The 18,253-nt window shown below is 31.1% G+C and overlaps 1 protein-coding gene across 1 annotated transcript; it reads right to left on the bottom strand.

Moving 5' to 3' along the window:
- Window positions 1-6,287: 6,287 nt before the first annotated feature.
- LOC140882068 (pre-mRNA-splicing factor ATP-dependent RNA helicase DEAH10) lies at window positions 6,288-13,393 on the bottom strand. Its single transcript, XM_073287815.1, has 12 exons — window positions 13,134-13,393; window positions 12,873-12,919; window positions 12,252-12,332; window positions 11,156-11,372; window positions 10,516-10,927; window positions 9,311-9,514; window positions 8,339-8,499; window positions 7,820-8,005; window positions 7,314-7,545; window positions 6,966-7,165; window positions 6,701-6,835; window positions 6,288-6,542 (listed from the first exon to the last, which is right to left on the bottom strand). Exons 1-12 carry the CDS (start codon window positions 13,211-13,213, stop codon window positions 6,362-6,364), a joined length of 2,136 nt encoding a protein of 711 aa, XP_073143916.1. The 5' UTR covers window positions 13,214-13,393; the 3' UTR covers window positions 6,288-6,361.
- Window positions 13,394-18,253: the final 4,860 nt, after the last annotated feature.

Here is an 18,253-nt window from a genome sequence, read left to right as displayed (position 1 = left end):
TATTTCGAATGACTTCCTTACTGAGGATATCGTCATGGACTCTCCAGAACGAGAAGATACTTTTGCTATTGATCCGAACACAGCACTGGTACCTTTTGTTTCCATGACAGAGCAAAATTCTGGCTTATCTGATGATTCTCTGATAAGAGGATCTTCTGAACATTTGGTAATAGATCTGCCTCCTATTCATAAGATAGTCAGGCCTGATATTCTTCATAGTATGTTCAAGCCTTTTGCCATTATGCTCAAAGATAATATGAGCTTACCTAGTCTATCCATCTCAGAGATCTCTATCACAGATCCAGATGAAACATCGGAATTTATGGAGAATACTGCTCTTATTTCTTCTGATGTATCTGCTACGAAACTTCAACTTTGTGGTTTCACTTCTTCTGAAGATGCAGCACCTTCCTCTTCTCGACCGATTCAAGTCAGTCCAGACCAAAGCTTGACTGATTTACTCACCCAATTATCTGCTATTGTTGGTGAATTGCAAGTTAATCAGCTACAAACTTCTACTGAGCTTCGTGATTTCAAATCACATGTGCTGACAATGGTAAACAACGTAAGTGAATCTGTTATGTACGTTCGAAAGCAACACACTGCAGAATATCTAAATATTCTTCGGAAGCTTGACAGTCTAGAAGCCTCCACTGAAGCTAATAACAAGCAGATTCATGACACTTTTGGTACCCAGCTCATTGTTATCGTGGATCTTTTATCCGAGCATGGTGATGCCAAAAAGGGGGAAAAAGTTACTGAGTCAAGAGCCAAAGGCAAGGGAAAGAAGTAAAAACTCTCAGATCAGAAGAAAAGCAAATACAAGCAGATCAAGTCAAGGAACTATTAATTTTTGACATTTATTTTGTCTAAAATTATTATTTGATCTATGACAGAAATCTTCTTGAAAATTTATTCGATGATAGTCTTCATATTTTCAATCCGGATATTAACTTGGTTTTGACATCACCAAAAAGGGGGAAATTGTTGGAGAATCAAACTCTAAAATTTCGGTGATTACAAAGTCAAAACAAAACCAAGTAAATAAATTAATCGGACCCATCAAATATTAAAGAATAAAGATCTCTATGAAAGTTGCCAGATCAAAGTAACGTGATGCAGATCAAACTACATCGGAGCGATTGACACAAGATCTAAAATGGTCAACAACCAGATCGAAGCCTTGTCAGAAATCTACCCGTTGCTATCATTGAAGAAAACGACAAACTCATTTAATGAGATTTTGAACGTTGATCGGCCTTCACTCTAAGTCAAGATTTGTGAGCCATTTATGAGATATGCTGGCGGCTCAAAATCAGAAAGTGTTGGCGGCTCACTGATTACTTTTTGATGACTATATATACAAGTATTTCGAAGATTGAAGTTACGAGACCAAGGAGTGAAAATTACAAAGCAATCAAATTTTGAAATAGCCTTCACTCAAACCCAGAAATTTATCAGATCAAAGTCTCGATACTCTGAGTTATAATATCTCCCAGATCGATCAAAGCTCAAAGAAATATTTCAATTCGATCCAGATCAAAGTCATATAGCTTTCCAGATCAAATCAACAAAGCATACTCTGTTGCTTCATTTTGTAAACTTTAAGTAGAAAAGTTGTTCTGCTTTGAGTTAGAATATTGCTAGGAGTTCCTTTCAAAAGATTGATTGGATTGGATTTGTACAAAGGAATTGTATAAGTCAAAGTCTTCTAGTGAAATCCTTCTGAAAACAGAAAAAGGGGTGACGCAGGAGAATTCATCTCCGAACATCCAGAAACAAATCTATCTCTCTACTGCTTTTATTCCATTTCATCTGCATTAGTTCTTATAAGTGTTCAATCTGCAAGGAAGATTACTTTCGCCTGACTTGGTCAGAATCTTTCAAGCAGATCAAATGTTTTAAGCAAATAAAACTTTCATCTGATTCTAACAAATCAGATCGAAGTACTCTGAAATTTTTTAATTGTGTATTCACCCCTCCCCTCCCTCTACACATATTTCGATCCTAACAAGAACAAAACTAAAACAAAAAATTTAGTGTAATAATATTAAAATTTATCTATTATATGTAAATAGTAATAATATTCATAAATACATTATACATTTATGATATTCATTGAATTGCAACTAATGCATCCCTTAACACCATTACATAATTTATTTTTTTATTATTATTTTTTGAAAAGAACCATTTTTTTTATTTTTCACAAACTTACGGTATTAATATAAAAAGTTAGAATTAAAAAATTTAAGAATATAAATCTTGAAAAGAACAAAACTAAAACAAAAAATTTAGTGTAATAATATTAAAATTTATCTATTATATGTAAATAGTAATAATATTCACAAATACATTATACATTTATGACATTCATTGAATTGCAACAAATGCATCCCTTAACACCATTACATAATTTATTTATTTTTAATTATTTTTTGAAAAGAATCATTTTTTTCATTTTCACAATTTTTTTATTTACGTTATTAATATAAAAAGTTATAATTTAAAAAATTAAGAATATAAATCTTGAAAAGAACAAAACTAAAACAAAAAATTTAGTGTAATAATATTAAAAGTTATCTATTATATGTAAATATTAATAATATTCATAAATACATTATACATTTATGACATTCATTGAATTGCAACTAATGCATCCCTTAACACCATTACAAATTTTATTTTTTAATTATTATTTTTTGAAAAGTACCATTTTTTTATTTTTCACAATTTGTTTTTATTTATTTTATACTTTATGTAATGTTATAAAGTATAAAAATATATAAGAATAAGATAAATTTTAGTTCGTGGCTTAATTGAGTTGTAGTGAATCAAATACATAAATTAATCTTGAAAAAAAATAAAAAACTAAACCTTATGATATTAAAAATAAAATATTGAAATTAAAAAAATTAAAACAAAAAATTTAGTGTAATAATATTAAAAGTTAGCTTTAAAAATATATATTTACGAAATTAATGTAGGAGTATAAATTAAATCTATTATCTATCTAAAAATATAAATTAAAGGATAAAGTTTTACCATTGTGAACACTGTTATCCTTTTATTTACACTATAATTAAGGTCATAGAAAAATATATACACATATAAAATTAAATCAACCCTAAAATAAATATTTTTATTATATTATATGTAAATATTAATATCCATAAATATTAATGTAGGAGCATAAATGAAACCCTTGATATTAAAAAAAATATAAGAATATTAAAGTAAAAGATAAATTTTAGTTTATGGATTTAATTGAGTTTCAATTAATCAAATATAAATAAATCTTGAAAAGAACAAAATCAAAAACTAAAAATTACGGTATTAATATAAAAAATTTAGAATTAAAAATACATATTTATGAATTTTGTAGAATATAAATTAAACCCTTGATATTTTTATATGTTTAAGTAGGAGAAATTTTAAATAATAATTATACAAATTTAATTAATAATGATAATATATATATATGAGTTTGATGATTATGATAAAAATATTTAAATTAATAAATTTGATGGCTTAGTGGATTATTTTTTTTATTAATATTAAGTGAACAAATTATATAATTGATACTATGGTAATGAGTCTAACGACTCATTTAATATTCTCCATCCTGATTATATAGTGTAACTTTTTCAAACATATTAAAAAAATCATTGTGAAAATAAATTTTGTAAACTTCGTATTGTATACCTTTTAATGTATTAAAAAATAAATACACAATTTTCAAGGTATAATTGATTGAGGTAGAGTGTAAAAAATTATTAGTAAAATGGTATATGCCTATAATTTATTATCAATTATATATTATCTATTACTTTACCTATCTAAAAGTGTAAAAAAAAGGTAAAGTTTTATAAGTGTGAAATAACAATTTTGTCCTTTTATTTACAATATAAGTAAGGTCATATAAAAATATATAGAGATATAAAAGTAAAAATAACATTTTAGTTAGGGAATAAAAGTAAATAAATATTTCTCTTATATTATATGTAAATAGTAATATTCATAAATACATTATACATTTATCACATATATATTGAATTGCAACTAATGCGTCTCTTAACACCATTACACAATTTATTTTTTGAATAAAACCATTTTTTTTTCATTTTTCACAATTTATTTTTATTTATTTTACATATGTAACGTTAGCTAGGCAATATAAAAATATATGAGAATAAGCTAAATTTTAGTTTGTAGCTTAATTGAGTTGTAGTTAATCAAATAGATAAATCAATCTTGAAAAGAATAAAAGAAAAGACTAAAACTAAAACTTACGATATTAATATAAAAAGTTAAAATTAAAAAATATATAAGAATATAAATCTTGAAAAGAACGAAACTAAAACAAAAAATTTAGTGTAATAATATTAAAAGTTAGAGTTAAAAATATGTATTTTGTAGGAGTATAAATTAAATATATTACCTATCTAAAAGTGTTAATAAAAGGGTAAAGTTTTATCATTGTGAACAACTTTGCCCTTTTATTTACACTATAAGGGTCATAGAAAAATAAATACACATATAAAAGTAAAATCAACCCTAAAATAAATATTTCTATTATATTATATGTAAATATTAATATTCATAAATATTAATGTAGGAGTATAAATTAAACCATTGATATTAAAATAAGAATATTAAAGTAAAATATAAATTGTTGTTTATGGTTTTAATTGAGTTTCAATTAATCAAATATAAATAAATCTTAAAAATAACAAAACTAAAAACTAAAACTTACGGTATTAATATAAAAATTTAGAATTACAAATATATATTTATGAAATTTGTAGAGTATAAATTAAGCCCTTGATATGTTTATATATTTAAGAAGGAGAAAATTTAAAATAATAATTATACAAATTTAATTAATAATGATAATATATATATATATATATATATATATATATATATATATATATATATATATGAGTTTGATTATTATGATAAAAAGATTTAAATTAATAAATTTGATGACTTAGTAGATTATTTCCTTTATTAATATTAAGTGAACAAATTATATAATTGATAATATTGTAATGAGTCTAATGACTCATTTCATATTTTTCATCCTGATTATATAGTGTAGCTTTCTTTCACACATAATAAAAAAAATCATCAAGAAAACAAATTTTATAAAATTTCTATTTTATACCTTTTAATGTATTCAAAAAATGAATGCACAATTTGAGAGGTATAGTTAATATGGGTAGAGTGTAAAAAATTATTACTAAAATGATATATGCTTATAAATTTGAGACAAAAAAACAAACGCAACCTATATAATTGGGACGGAGGAGTATTATATAACTTTAATGCTTTTTATTTAATCATATTAAGATGCATTTTCATTTTTATCATTTCACTTGTATATTATTTTTATTTTGATCATTTAACTTATATTTATTTTAGTTTTTGATCTTTTTTATGATCTACAAACATGATAGACTATGGTAAAAAAAAGATCAAAAAAGAAATAACATACAAGTTAAATGACAAAATAAAAATAATATACAAGTTATATGACTACAGATGAAAATATATATACCGCAACAGAACCAAAAATAAAAAAAAAAAAAAAAAAAAGCTTTTGAGTTAAATGATCAAAATAAAAAAAAAATATACGAGTGACATAACTAAAAATAAAAATGCATCGTAATATGACTAAAAATGAAAAACATTCAAATTACAAGAATGAAAATATAAATTCACCATTAACATGACAAAATGTGAAAAAAAAAAATGATCATTATATTATTTCATTTGATTTTCACAATGAATAATTCAATTTTATATGATTTGAATTATGAGGCTGCGAAAATCATACTAAATATAATTATAAAAAATAATAAATAAATATAATATAAAAACAAAATGTCACAACGTACATATCACGTGTTATTTACTAATTTTCAAAATATCTAATTAATCATGCTCACAGATAGGAAATCTCGAACCTTAGACACACTCAAATTAGTGACAAGTAATTCGGCCCTTGATAATCGATAATTTCATCTCCTTACAATAAGACATGTTAGAACATTATATTAGAGATCTTTGTGAGAGGATGAAAATTCCACATCTCAAGAGTTTGCTTTAGATCTTTATAATTGTTTATTTTGATAGATTTCGCCTTTCATGTATTGCGTTTTCCCTCCGTTTTTAATATACAGGTTGGGATCTACCAAATGCCACGCCCACGGCTCCCCATGGCTAGGAAAAAAGATGTAGTTTACACCAAATCAAGTCCCACAAATACATGTGCAAACAAATTGGGAAATATCACCAAAACCAACAAGTTTTTCATTCATGGGAAATTTGTATACAATACATTGGGATGAGCCAACTACTGCATGGCATAACATTGAGGAGCTAACTCAACTAACCACAAGTAATCTATTCTAGAAACGTTGCGTACATAGTTTTGGTTTGTTCGAACAAGTTCGTCGAAGATTACACACTCTGGTTTCGCACGGAATAGCACAGAAGACGGGTGAATATGCACCATCAAGCCACTCGACAAAGCCCTGCCAAACGATGAAGTCGAATCTTGATATGTCAAAAGGGAGGGTTGAGAAATCGATGTAACGACAGTGTCGACGATTGAAGATCAGTTACTACTAGATATAGTAGAGAGCATATCCTAATCTTAATGATATCGAATCTGATTTTGTCTGAAAATTACCTGTAAGTACCGTCAGCCTGCTTCAACGCCGCGTTAAGGAAAAACGAAGCAGCGAGGCATCTGCGGAACACGAGCATGTCATCTCCACACGAAGTGATACTCAGACCCATCTGTTCGGCATTCTTCCGTATTTGACTACAAATGAAGTGACAAAGCAAGCAAGGTAAATATACAAAAAATATCAATATGGTGCAGTTTGCATCGACCGATATTATTAAACTATTTATTCGCTTTCGGGTAATCCACAGGTAAAACCATAACCAACCTGTGGATATCACGAGCATGCTTTAGGGAGCGGCCGTTAATAAAGTTTTCCTTGCACCATTTTCGGAGTTTCTTTTCAGCCTTTTCTTCACTGCTTATCAGCTTGTTCTTTTGCAAGAACTCAGCAGAAACACGGAAAACGTTCAGTAATGTCAAATGATCCCCCTCCGGACTGGAGAAGCTTCTCAAAGCAGTTCGTGACTACATACCAGAAAAGATGATTTCAACATTATAAGATGATAACAAGCGTGAAATACACGATAGAAACACTATTCCTTCGGTCTAGAAAGCCACCCTTTTTAGAATCTTCGATAATTTGTGCAAAAACAATTGAAAGTACGGAGCCTACCTCTTCCAACTTTTCACGTGGAGCATAAAATATAGATTCGACTGAGAGCAGTGCAACAATTATTAACATTTCTTCTAAGCAATTAAATTGATTGGCAACAACCAGTGCTTTGGAATAAATAGGATCCAATGGAAGCCTGGCCATTTGACGTCCAACTGGATCGGATAATTTACCCGCTTCTGTGAGAGCACCTAACAAGAATAACAGCTCCAGCGACTTGATGATGGCAATCCTGTATGGATATAAATCGAAATAGTAAATAGCTGGCACTTTTTTACAGGAGCCGTAAACACTGATTTGGTCCAGCAAAATTGACCGCTATAGCAAAAGACTGTGAAACGATTATGAAATGATTAATGACAACAGCAAACATGGATGCCAAAATAAAGAAAACAGTCAGCAGAGTAAAGTTCACAAAAGTTGGAAAAAAAAGTGCTCACCAGCTCAATGACTAAATATACAGAAATATATTTCCTTAAAAATATGATATCCATATTCACAATCACCTGGAAGGTTCTTCAATGAAGTTAAACCCCATAATATCATCAATGCCTAATGCTTTAAGTTGTAAAATAACATTTGAGAGGTTGGATCTCTTGATTTCTGGCGTAGTGGAATCTTTGAGCTTCTCAAATTCACTTTCCGGATAAAGGCGGAAGCATTTTCCAGGCCATTCACGACCTGCACGTCCACTACAATAGGATTTATAAGATTTTATAATTGAAACTTTTCCCAATATTCATATTTCACTTTCAAACCTCAAAAATAACTTGAACGAGGTCAGCGGGCGCTAGTAATCTCACTATAAACATAACACTGCTAAGATACACATGAATTTCAGTTTCAACATTTTCTTTATTGTTTATTTTCCGTCTGTCTTTCAGTTTTCTTTTTTTTCGCCCACAAGCAGGTATACATTTCAAGAAGGAATTGGAATGGCATTTTCACCAAATCTGAAGCACACATTACAAGCATGATTTTTTTGTTCAACAGAGTGCGTGTAAGGGTCAAATATAATATCCTACCTCCTTTGAAGAGCTTGTGCTTTTGAAGTTTTGACAATGATCAATGGCTCGATCCCTGTAGAAGCATCATATGAGCGCATTTTCACCATTCCTGGGTCAATGACATACTTAATTCCAGGTATTGTCACTGAAGTCTCGGCAATATTGGTTGCTAATATTACCTAAACAGAATAGAAAATGCAAGCGATTCATTATTAAATAATGATTATTACACTATATGAGTGTCTGGATCAAGATAATTGCTAAAACATGGACATTCCTATTTTAAGAAGTGTTTGCTCTTAAAATACTTTTCAAAAGAGAAGTTCAGCCCACTTTTGTGTTTGCACTTCGCATGTAACTACTGAAAAAATATTATTTTATTCTAAAAGAGAAGCTTAAGTAGAAGTACCACACATTTATCGTTCTAAAATCCACTGTTTCTTATTTCGTCTTCTGAATGTTTCATATTTTAAAACTCACTGGAAAATGAATAAAGCAATTTAAAGAGTTTTTTTTTTTAAATAAAATAAAATTAGGGGCTTCTTTTAAATGAGCTCATGTGTACCAAAGCATCCTATATGTGATCCCTCAGTAGAAGAAGCACATATCTTGAATTCCACGGGGATAAATAATCGTAGCACTCACAAACAAATCAAATAATTTTCTGGCACTGAACCTTGGTATTTACACTAGAACTAAGTTAATAAAAATGAACACTGTACAGCTCAACAATTAAAAAGTTGGTCCAAAAAACTTTTGTATTTTGCCTTAGTTTTAGAATAGTTAAAGATTTTCCCTGATCAACCACATAATAAGAGTTCAATTTGGTTAATCAAAGAGGACGAGACAATAATCTTTTTCCAGCAATTATGTATGGCAGAATGTGAAACAAAATTGTTTACTATAAACCAGGGTATATTACATGACTAGAGTCTAGAGCAGCCAGTCTAATAAATTTCATAGAGGATATCAAAACCAGAGAAAATTTACCTTGCGAAACCCAAGGGGTGCGGGACTGAAAACTTTCATCTGTTTCTCAGAAGGAAGAGATGCAAACATCGGAAAGATAAGAAGCTTGCACTTGATTTCAGGCAACTTTGGAAGGCGCTCATTAATTAACCTCTCAATGGATTCTATCTCTTCTTGGCCTGTCAAGAACACAAGTATATCACCTGGACCTTCCTCGAGATGTATCTAAAATGACAGAGAACAAATTAAAAATATTAGCAACATACACCTGTGGTGCCCAACCAAACAAGGTTCAGAAAACAAAAGAATCACATGAGTAGAGTCTATAAAACTTTCCTCAATTAGAAGAAGTGACAGAATCCAGAAAAAAGATACTGAATTGATGATGAAGTTGGAAAGAAAATTAGAAGACTTGATCTACTGCAAAGCAGAAGTTTCGCAGCTCTAAAATACATCACCAGGCAGATACCTGATGAAATCACAATATATCCCTCCAACAAACATGAAAATCCAAGTTGGTGGACAACCTGTGGTGTTATCTATTTGATTGTGCTTCAGTTTAAAATTTTACTTTTTCTAAAGGCACCCTAAACTAACTATCTGGCCTTTATTCAAAGGAAAGCTAAACAAAATCTTCTGAAAATCGAGGATCTCCATCATTTTGCACCATCGACACCTAAGACGAATGATATTTGCACTCCTCCAACCGAAACCAAAAGATAAAATAAAAAAACAGAACCAACAAATAAATAACATAGTTTTGTACGAAGCCTGCAATACACTGGCTGATTTCATCCGTAAACACCAATATTTCCGATGAAAATCAATTGGCAAAACCATTCTCGTTAAACAATTTACCCGAGTTATGAGTGATACGTGTAATGGGAGAACCTACCACAAGGAAATGGCAAGAACTCGGCCTTTCCTATTGGGTTTCTCATAGGAACATCATAATTCGGACACAAATATTGTAATCCACAAATTTTTGAAACAGATGAATCGATACATTTTGTAATTATCGAATTGAGTATTTATAACAACCTGGAATATAGATGAATCGATGTGTAATGGGAGAACCTACCACAAGGAAATGGCAAGAACTCAGCCTTTCCTATTGGGTTTCTCATAGGAACATCATAATTCCGACACAAATATTGTAATCCAAAAATTTTTGAAACAGATGAATGATAAATTTTGTAATTATTGAATTGAGTATTTATAACAACCTGGAATATAGTAATCAAGGCTGCATCTAAATAATCGGTCTCAGGTTGATGAGTGTATAGTATGTCAACAGGATATTGACGCCCTAGGACATGGACGGCTTTCGCACCACCAAAGAACTCAGAAAAAACTTGTGCATCCAGACTGGCAGACATGATAATTAACTTCAACGGAGATAACTTTTTGTCTCGACAATGCTTGAGCCAGCTGGTATATTGGATAGCGTTCTCTTTTAGTATGCCGTTCTCAACTTTTGTACAATCACCATTTACAATGTCACTGGCACCTTGAGACCTTATCTTTTGTACATTCTTCAACAGACCAAGCAGTACATCAGTCTGGACTGTTCTCTCATGAGCCTCATCAACGATAATAACAGAATATTTAGAGAGATATGGATCCAATAATGCTTCCCTGCATCCATATTCAATTATTATCAGTTTGTTAGGGAGATTCTATTTTATAATAAGAAATTGCAAGCAGTAAATGTGATATTAGTCATTAAACAAAGACAATTTCCGAGATATCATATCTGTGATTATCCTACGTGTGCAAAGCATATTACATATGTATTGGCAGTATCATAATTGTCAATTTTTAACCTGAGCAAAAAAGGAATCAAGAGGGTCATGGTCTCTCTACCTCAATAACAAGCCATCTGTCATGTATTTGATCCTCGTAGAACTAGAAGTCACATCATCAAATCTGACAGCATATCCAACTTTTTGCCCCAATGCAACGGCACATTCCTCTGCAACTCGTTTCGCAACGGTCACAGCAGCAACACGTCTAGGTTGAGTTATACCAATGAGTCCACCACTGCGGCAGAATCCTCCATTAAAAAGATACTGGGGTAGCTCTGCCAAAACATTATATATAGATGAAAAATTATATGAAAGGGATACATATAGCGGGCCAAAACCTACATATGTGGCTCCTAGTAGAGGAATGCACATATGAATCAAGGTAAGACTATCAATAAATTTCCTAGACACTCTATAGAATATGGATATATAAACTGATGTTGGCTGAGAATCCAGCGTGTGCAGGAAAGAGTTCCCCGGTGTACAGTATACTACATATAATCAAGTAAAAAGGATAGATTATAGAAGATATGACATTTATGAATGCTGATTGAAATATATCTCGAACAAGTTAAATCTGATAAATTCATTTTAACTGAAGTCCAACCAAACAATAAAATAGATAGAAACTAAATTAAATGTAAAATTATTTCCTTCAGGATAACACGATTTATTACTTGCTCAAATTGGTTCTCTCTCAATTTTCTTTTCTTTTTGCCTTTGTATGGATAAATGGTAATGCAATAGAGTATCCGTAATGTATATCAGTATATCAAGGACAGGTCTTAAGACAAAGCCAAAATATTATTTATTTAGAGATTTTTAATTTTGAGTTGGATCATGCCAAGTTCTAGCAAGAAATTCCCCTTTTTCATTTGATCGATAGAGATCACATTATAAAAACCTCACGTGGTTAATACTCTCCACATTTAGCTGTACGTGGATAAGGAAAAAAAACAGGAAAAAAAAAACTCTTCATGTCTATCTGTAACTGGATACTCATACTGGACAAAAAGATAATTAGATAAGAAATATTGTTGTAACTACTAAGAGTATATAATGACTGCCTTCGAACAACATTCAATACAAGTGCTACATAGGAATACCATCAATTTCACAATTTCAATTAGAACTTATGATCGTAAAACACTTACGAGTTGTCTTCCCACTTCCAGTTTCACCAACAATAATTAGTACATCATTCTTGCAAACCTCCTCCAGGAGTCTCTGTTCAACTGAAAAAAAAATTGAAAAACCAGATAAACAAGTGCGCACATGGAAATCCAACATCACATCCTGCAACTCCAGAAATATACCTAGGTGATAGGTGTGTTGCAGGTCGGGTCGACAAATTAAAACGGTACTTTCAATTCATCAACCGATTATACAATCATAGATCATTTTCCAAAACTTTCTCACTTTTTAAATCTTCCTCTAAAATAGATAGAACTATGATAATACAAATCATCCTCTCAAACCCAGCTTTTTAGTTAGGAGGCCAAAATCAAAACCCGCAAACACAAAACTTGCTCCAACCATTGTAGTTGCCAAGTCATAATCTTTATCCACTCGCACAAAGTTTCAGCGCAATGCAAGTATAAAGGGCATTCTAGCATTGCCATATCCATAACAATAGTCAATTAAAGCTGACAATTGCCCTTGCTCAAGCCAGTAAAAAAAATTTGATTTTTATTCAATCAGAAAAAGGAAGTCTTCCCTTCTACCAGCAAACTAGATTGAACTATGAAACTGATTAAAGTAAAAACAACGTGCACCTGCAGCAATTGGCAGTGCTTTCTTGTGTTGCTCAATCTTTTGCCTCCTGCAATATCAAATAACCGAAAAAATTAATGCCCTGATACCAAATCTCGAACTAAAAAACAGTATGTACAAACTTTGTGTGTTTCTCGATCTTTTGCCACCTGCTATACAACTCCAGGTGCACAGAAAACTAAAACCCACATGCTGAAATTTCAAAAATTCTAAAATTAAACTGCCCATTTTTTATTTATCCAAACTGATAGGTTGTAAAGCACCTGATTAAAGCGTCGGATTTGGGTTCCTTTAGTTTATTGACATCTGAAGGAGTGGAGCTATTAGAAGCCATTGAAGGCATTGTCCGAAACTAAACACCCTCAGTGTGCGGCTTAGTCTGTGGGGCGCGGCGCCCAGAGGTATGCGGAGAAGGAGGCAATTGGACGGCGGCTGGGGAGGAGACGGAGACGGCGGGGGAGAATATAATAATAAAAAATGGCAGGGTTGGGGTTCCTCATAGAATATCGTGAAGAACGTGGGTAATAACAGGAAAAATCATATGCCCGAGTTGGTTCCAGCCGCGGGTTTAAAAGGAATCAAAGAATGAAAATTTGATTTGTATTCATAATTATCGAACTCGACCAATGCGATAAATATTTGATTTGTATTCAAATTTATTAAAACTCGAGTCGATTCCAAATATGTTTGAATTTTTTTTTAGCCGAACTCGAACCAAAATTATTTTATTCGATAGTTCGCGAATAGTTTGCTAGTCTTAATCTCTTATTATTTATTAAAGCTAAGCACCATATAAAAACTGTTTGGTGTCATTGTCTATTTTTCTATTTACCAAAAGTACCCCTCTACCACTTCTTTCTAATTATTTTCACGTTCTTATCTCTACAAACACATCAGTTTCTCAATAAGAAGATGTTTCTTCTTCTTTCGCCTTCAAAATAAACAAACATAATAAAATATTAATTTTTTTGTTACACACGCAACACGTGTGTCAGGTTACTAGTATTTATTGATGCTGGCGGGATAGGCACATGTGTTGCTTATGAAATTATGAACACGACGATGTAAAAAGCTATCCATATGCAATTGATGTTTTCACATATGTTGGTGATTCAGTTATTTCAACTTTTTGGAGAAGGTTGGGTGAAGTTGTTGATACTTTTTTAAGGGAGCTATTTTTCAAACTGGACACAAATTCTCATGAAAGATAGTAAAATCAATGTTTTCATAACCAGACCGGTGATCGAACCGGTTTACCTTGAAAAACGGTCCAACCGATCGGACCGTTTTAACCGGACGGTCGAACCGAAAAACCGTTTATATAATATAATAAAATTAATAATATATTTTAAAATTTAAAACCTAAAAGATGTATATAAATAGACAAAAAAATATATTTATCCTAGTTTTAAAAATAAATAAAAATATAAATATATTCAAAATATTAATTATAGTTATATATAATTTTAAAATTAAATTAAAAAAACTCTAATAATAGTACAATAATATTTTTAAGAATGTACAAATTTCATTAATAATGTATATATAATAAAATATTAAATTAAAGTTTTAATTTTTTTTAAAAAAACTAATTTTTTAAAAAAAAATTAAAAAAAATTCAAAATTCCGGTCGGACCGGTTCTTGGTCGGTTCTTGAAAACGGTTCTTGGCCGGTTCTTAGCCGGTTCGACCGGTTTTGACCGGTTCTTGACCGGTTCTGAACGGTCCGACCGATAAAACGGTTATTTGAGGTATTCCGGACCGGACCAGTGACCGGTTCCCGGTCGAACCGGCTGGTCCGGTCCGATTTTGAAAACAATGAGTAAAATGAAGGGTAAAATGACAAAAAAAACTTGTGTCAACACATTAGATGAGAAGAAATGGTTTTTGTAGGCATTATCAAGTTTTATAAAATAGTAGAGATAATTTAATGATATAATAAATATATATACATTTCGAACATTTTCGGACATTTCGAGCTTTTGAACCATGTTTTTGAACTTTAATATCGAAGTAATAGTTCGAATAGATTCAAATATTCCGGGTCGAGCTCGAACTCGAACTTAATTTGAGTCGAGCTCGAGTCAAAATTTTTGCAATGTTCGAACTTCAAATCGAACTCGAATATACTTAATTCGAGCCAAACTCGAGCTCTAATTTTGTGCTATTATTCGGCTCAATTCGGTTCGTTGCACCTCTAAGTTCCAGTGAACACAGATTTTAAGTAACGTTTCAGTCGGGCACACGTATTACATGTGTATAATATATATTATTTTATATAAATTTATAATAAATTTAGTTTATTATAAAGTAGTTTGATAATTTATATTAAATTTACTTTTAATTATGAAACATAGCATACACGGACAATTTCACATCTCGTTCTTTGGGAGGTCATTTGGTTGAGTAGACGCTACCCGCAGAGTACTATCCTGCGGGTGACGTGGTGGCTCATGATTGGTTAAAATTAATGGATCTCACGTGGAACCCACTAATTTTGACCAATCATGAGGTTACACACCACCCGCAGGGCAGTGCCCTACGGGTGGCATGTACTAAACCCATTTGGAGATAGGTAATTCATTATCCAACTTTTCATGAAAAATAATCACTAGTGGGTCTCTTGCTTTGATAATAATTAATAACTAGTTTTTTTTTCACCTATTCGTGCATTTTGTATTCAATAATTTTTGGATAAAAATATAGAGATTATTTTAAAACAATTTTTTTTTTGAAATGACTTCATACAATAATTTTAGTGCTATTGGTTATATGATCATTTAAATTTCTAAAATAATGATTAAAAAAGATTTTATTAGGATGCGGTAATGATTGGTAATATATAAATGTACTAAAATGATTTAAACTTTAAGATAAAGTTGAAAAAATAAATAATAATTGTTCACGTCATAACTTTTATATAATATAATACATAAATATTAAGTAAAAGCAAATATATATATATATAGGAATGCTCAGCTGCCCAACTATGTTTTTCCACTTGGTTCGCGACCACTAAAACCCGGTAGTGTGTTTTAGTGGTTTTTGTTTTTTTTTGGAATCACTTAGTGGTCGCGGATCAAGTGAAAAAACATGGTTGGACAACTAAAGATTACTTTATATATATATATAAATTTTGGTATCACGCAACAAATTAGTTGATACGAGATGTTCGAGTATCATAATATAGTAAAGTAAATATATAGATTTTTTAAAATATTTTTAATCTCTAAAATGAAATAATATTTGGTAAATAATTTTTTTTTACTGCTAAATTGGTATTACTTTTATTAAGAAAAAGAGTTCATAGATACAAAATTAACCAACCAAAAAGAGTTTTTCGTTTATCCAATAAAAAAGTGTACGAGAAGAAAAAATAAACTGTGCTAAAGAGTGAACGACGAGATTAGTGGTATGTCTCATGTGCTTGAAACTAATAAATCTTGGTTCCACAAGCATATGCTTGATCTCATGAGCACACAAACCAATATAGCCAACGTCTAGCGATGGATTCATAACTACATGCGCGACCATTCATGAATCGGAAAAAACATGGACTTTCGAGAGAATAGAAGATTAACAAAACAAATAGTTACAATAGTTGATTTTTATTTTTTATTTTTATTTTGTCACTTATTAAAAGTCAACCGGCTTTGAGAACGTTGTAATTTTAATCTTATATTTTTGTGTGTTTTTTTTCGATTTGATTATTTAATCAAAGTTCAATTTTAGTCATGCATCTTTCAATATTTGACTGTTTTATCTTTTTTTTATCTAGAGTGTGATGCGATATTATATGCATCAATGTCATGATGATGTAGTATCAGCGACACAACAGAAAAACAAATAAAATTACAAAAAAAATAAAATAAAATAAAAATAAAAATAACTTACTATAATTGAAAATTGATAATATAAAATATCAAAATCATAAAGAATAGATTATATATGGCGAAAACTATAATTTTGAAAATCATCAAGCTTGAACTATACATACAATAAATTAAAATGGTGATACGGTCTATAGTTACTGTCAAACACAAATATACTATCATTGTAGTAATCTGACGCGGTATATAAAAATTAGATTAAGAGATGTGAAATCATGAAATTCAAATTCATTTGATTGTTTTGATTAATTTATATTTGCTGAATTTTAAATCTGCCTCATTGTTAATTTATAATTTTATACCGATGTAACTCGTGTCCTCATAATTGGACTGGTAGTTAAACTAGTCAATCTTTTAAAAAATGGTTCAATTGATTCAACAGGTTCCATCGGACGGTCCAACCGAATTATTAAAATTAACGTAAATTAAATAGTAATATATTTATTATTTATTACTTTATAGTTTTTACTAATTTTTTAAACTGAAAAATACCAAAAAAAAAAAAGGAAAAAAAACATCCATAATATCCCTCAAAATTCTTATTCATAGTAATCAACTAATCATGTACCACGCTACCACCTGCATTAGAGATTCTCCAAGGAGGGTGTTTATAGAAAACCTTGTACTTTTATTATGGAATATCAGTCATTACAAGATTTATAAGCCAACTAGAAAAAGTCCCAAGCACCCAACAAAAAGATGTAGAGGATGAACAAGAAAATTTCGCTAATGCATGGGCTACCCCATTAGCTGTTCTCCGAACATGAAAAAAATGACACTATGTCGAGATCCAATATTTGAGAGCTAATATCTGAAGCACAAAGACCCGCATAACTGAGATCCCCAAGAGGCTGAGTGACTGCTTGCACCGCCAAAAGTGAATCCGAAGTAATAGTCACCTATTTGTAGTCCTTTTCCTGAACAATCCTGAGTCCCTCTTTAATTGCCAATAACTCCCCCAACACCACTGAGCTCGACATCAAAATAGATTTACCAAACGCAACAATAGGTTGACCTGCATGGTTACGCACCACCCCATTGCAGCTTCATTAAAGCTCGCATATACATCCATCCTCAGGTGACCTGCTGGCGGCCTCTCCCAAGTCGTTGGAGACACAGATGGCATCCGAGACCTTTGAAAAGACAAATCAATCACAGCCTTCTTAAAATCGTGAAGCATCGCCCGACCAAGCTCAGTAACATCCCTTATCTCCGTTACTTCCTCTGCATGAGACACCTTACACCTTTCCACCCATAGCGACCACTTATGGCACACAAACTCTTCAACCTCCCCGCGATTTGGCATCTCCATAAACCGTAAGCAAATGTCTCGAGAATCAAACGCTAGACATGATTTAAAGAAATTCCAAACCTCGTTATGGCTCCAGAACTTCTTCAATGACGGGCAGAAAAATAAAGCATGACAAGTAGTATCCTCGGAGAAGCGACAGAGAGGGCATCGATCAGAGATCGGAACATGGTGGGAAACCAGA

Source organism: Henckelia pumila, chromosome 2, assembly GCF_033568475.1.
Source record: "Henckelia pumila isolate YLH828 chromosome 2, ASM3356847v2, whole genome shotgun sequence".
Lineage (NCBI taxonomy): Eukaryota > Viridiplantae > Streptophyta > Magnoliopsida > Lamiales > Gesneriaceae > Henckelia > Henckelia pumila.
Note: the sequence above shows the minus strand (reverse complement) of the source record. Positions and strands in the feature narration are given on the sequence as shown.

Excerpts from the sequence above, each read along its gene's own strand:
- LOC140882068 (XM_073287815.1), bottom strand. The coding sequence starts at position 13,213 with ATGCCTTCAATGGCTTCTAATAGCTCCACTCCTTCAGATGTCAATAAA. Across the intron at positions 7,166-7,313 it reads CACGTGAAAAGTTGGAAGAG|TCACGAACTGCTTTGAGAAG; the intron begins GTAGGCTCCGTA and ends TCTGGTATGTAG. Across the intron at positions 6,543-6,700 it reads CAGGCTGACGGTACTTACAG|GGCTTTGTCGAGTGGCTTGA; the intron begins GTAATTTTCAGA and ends ATCGTTTGGCAG.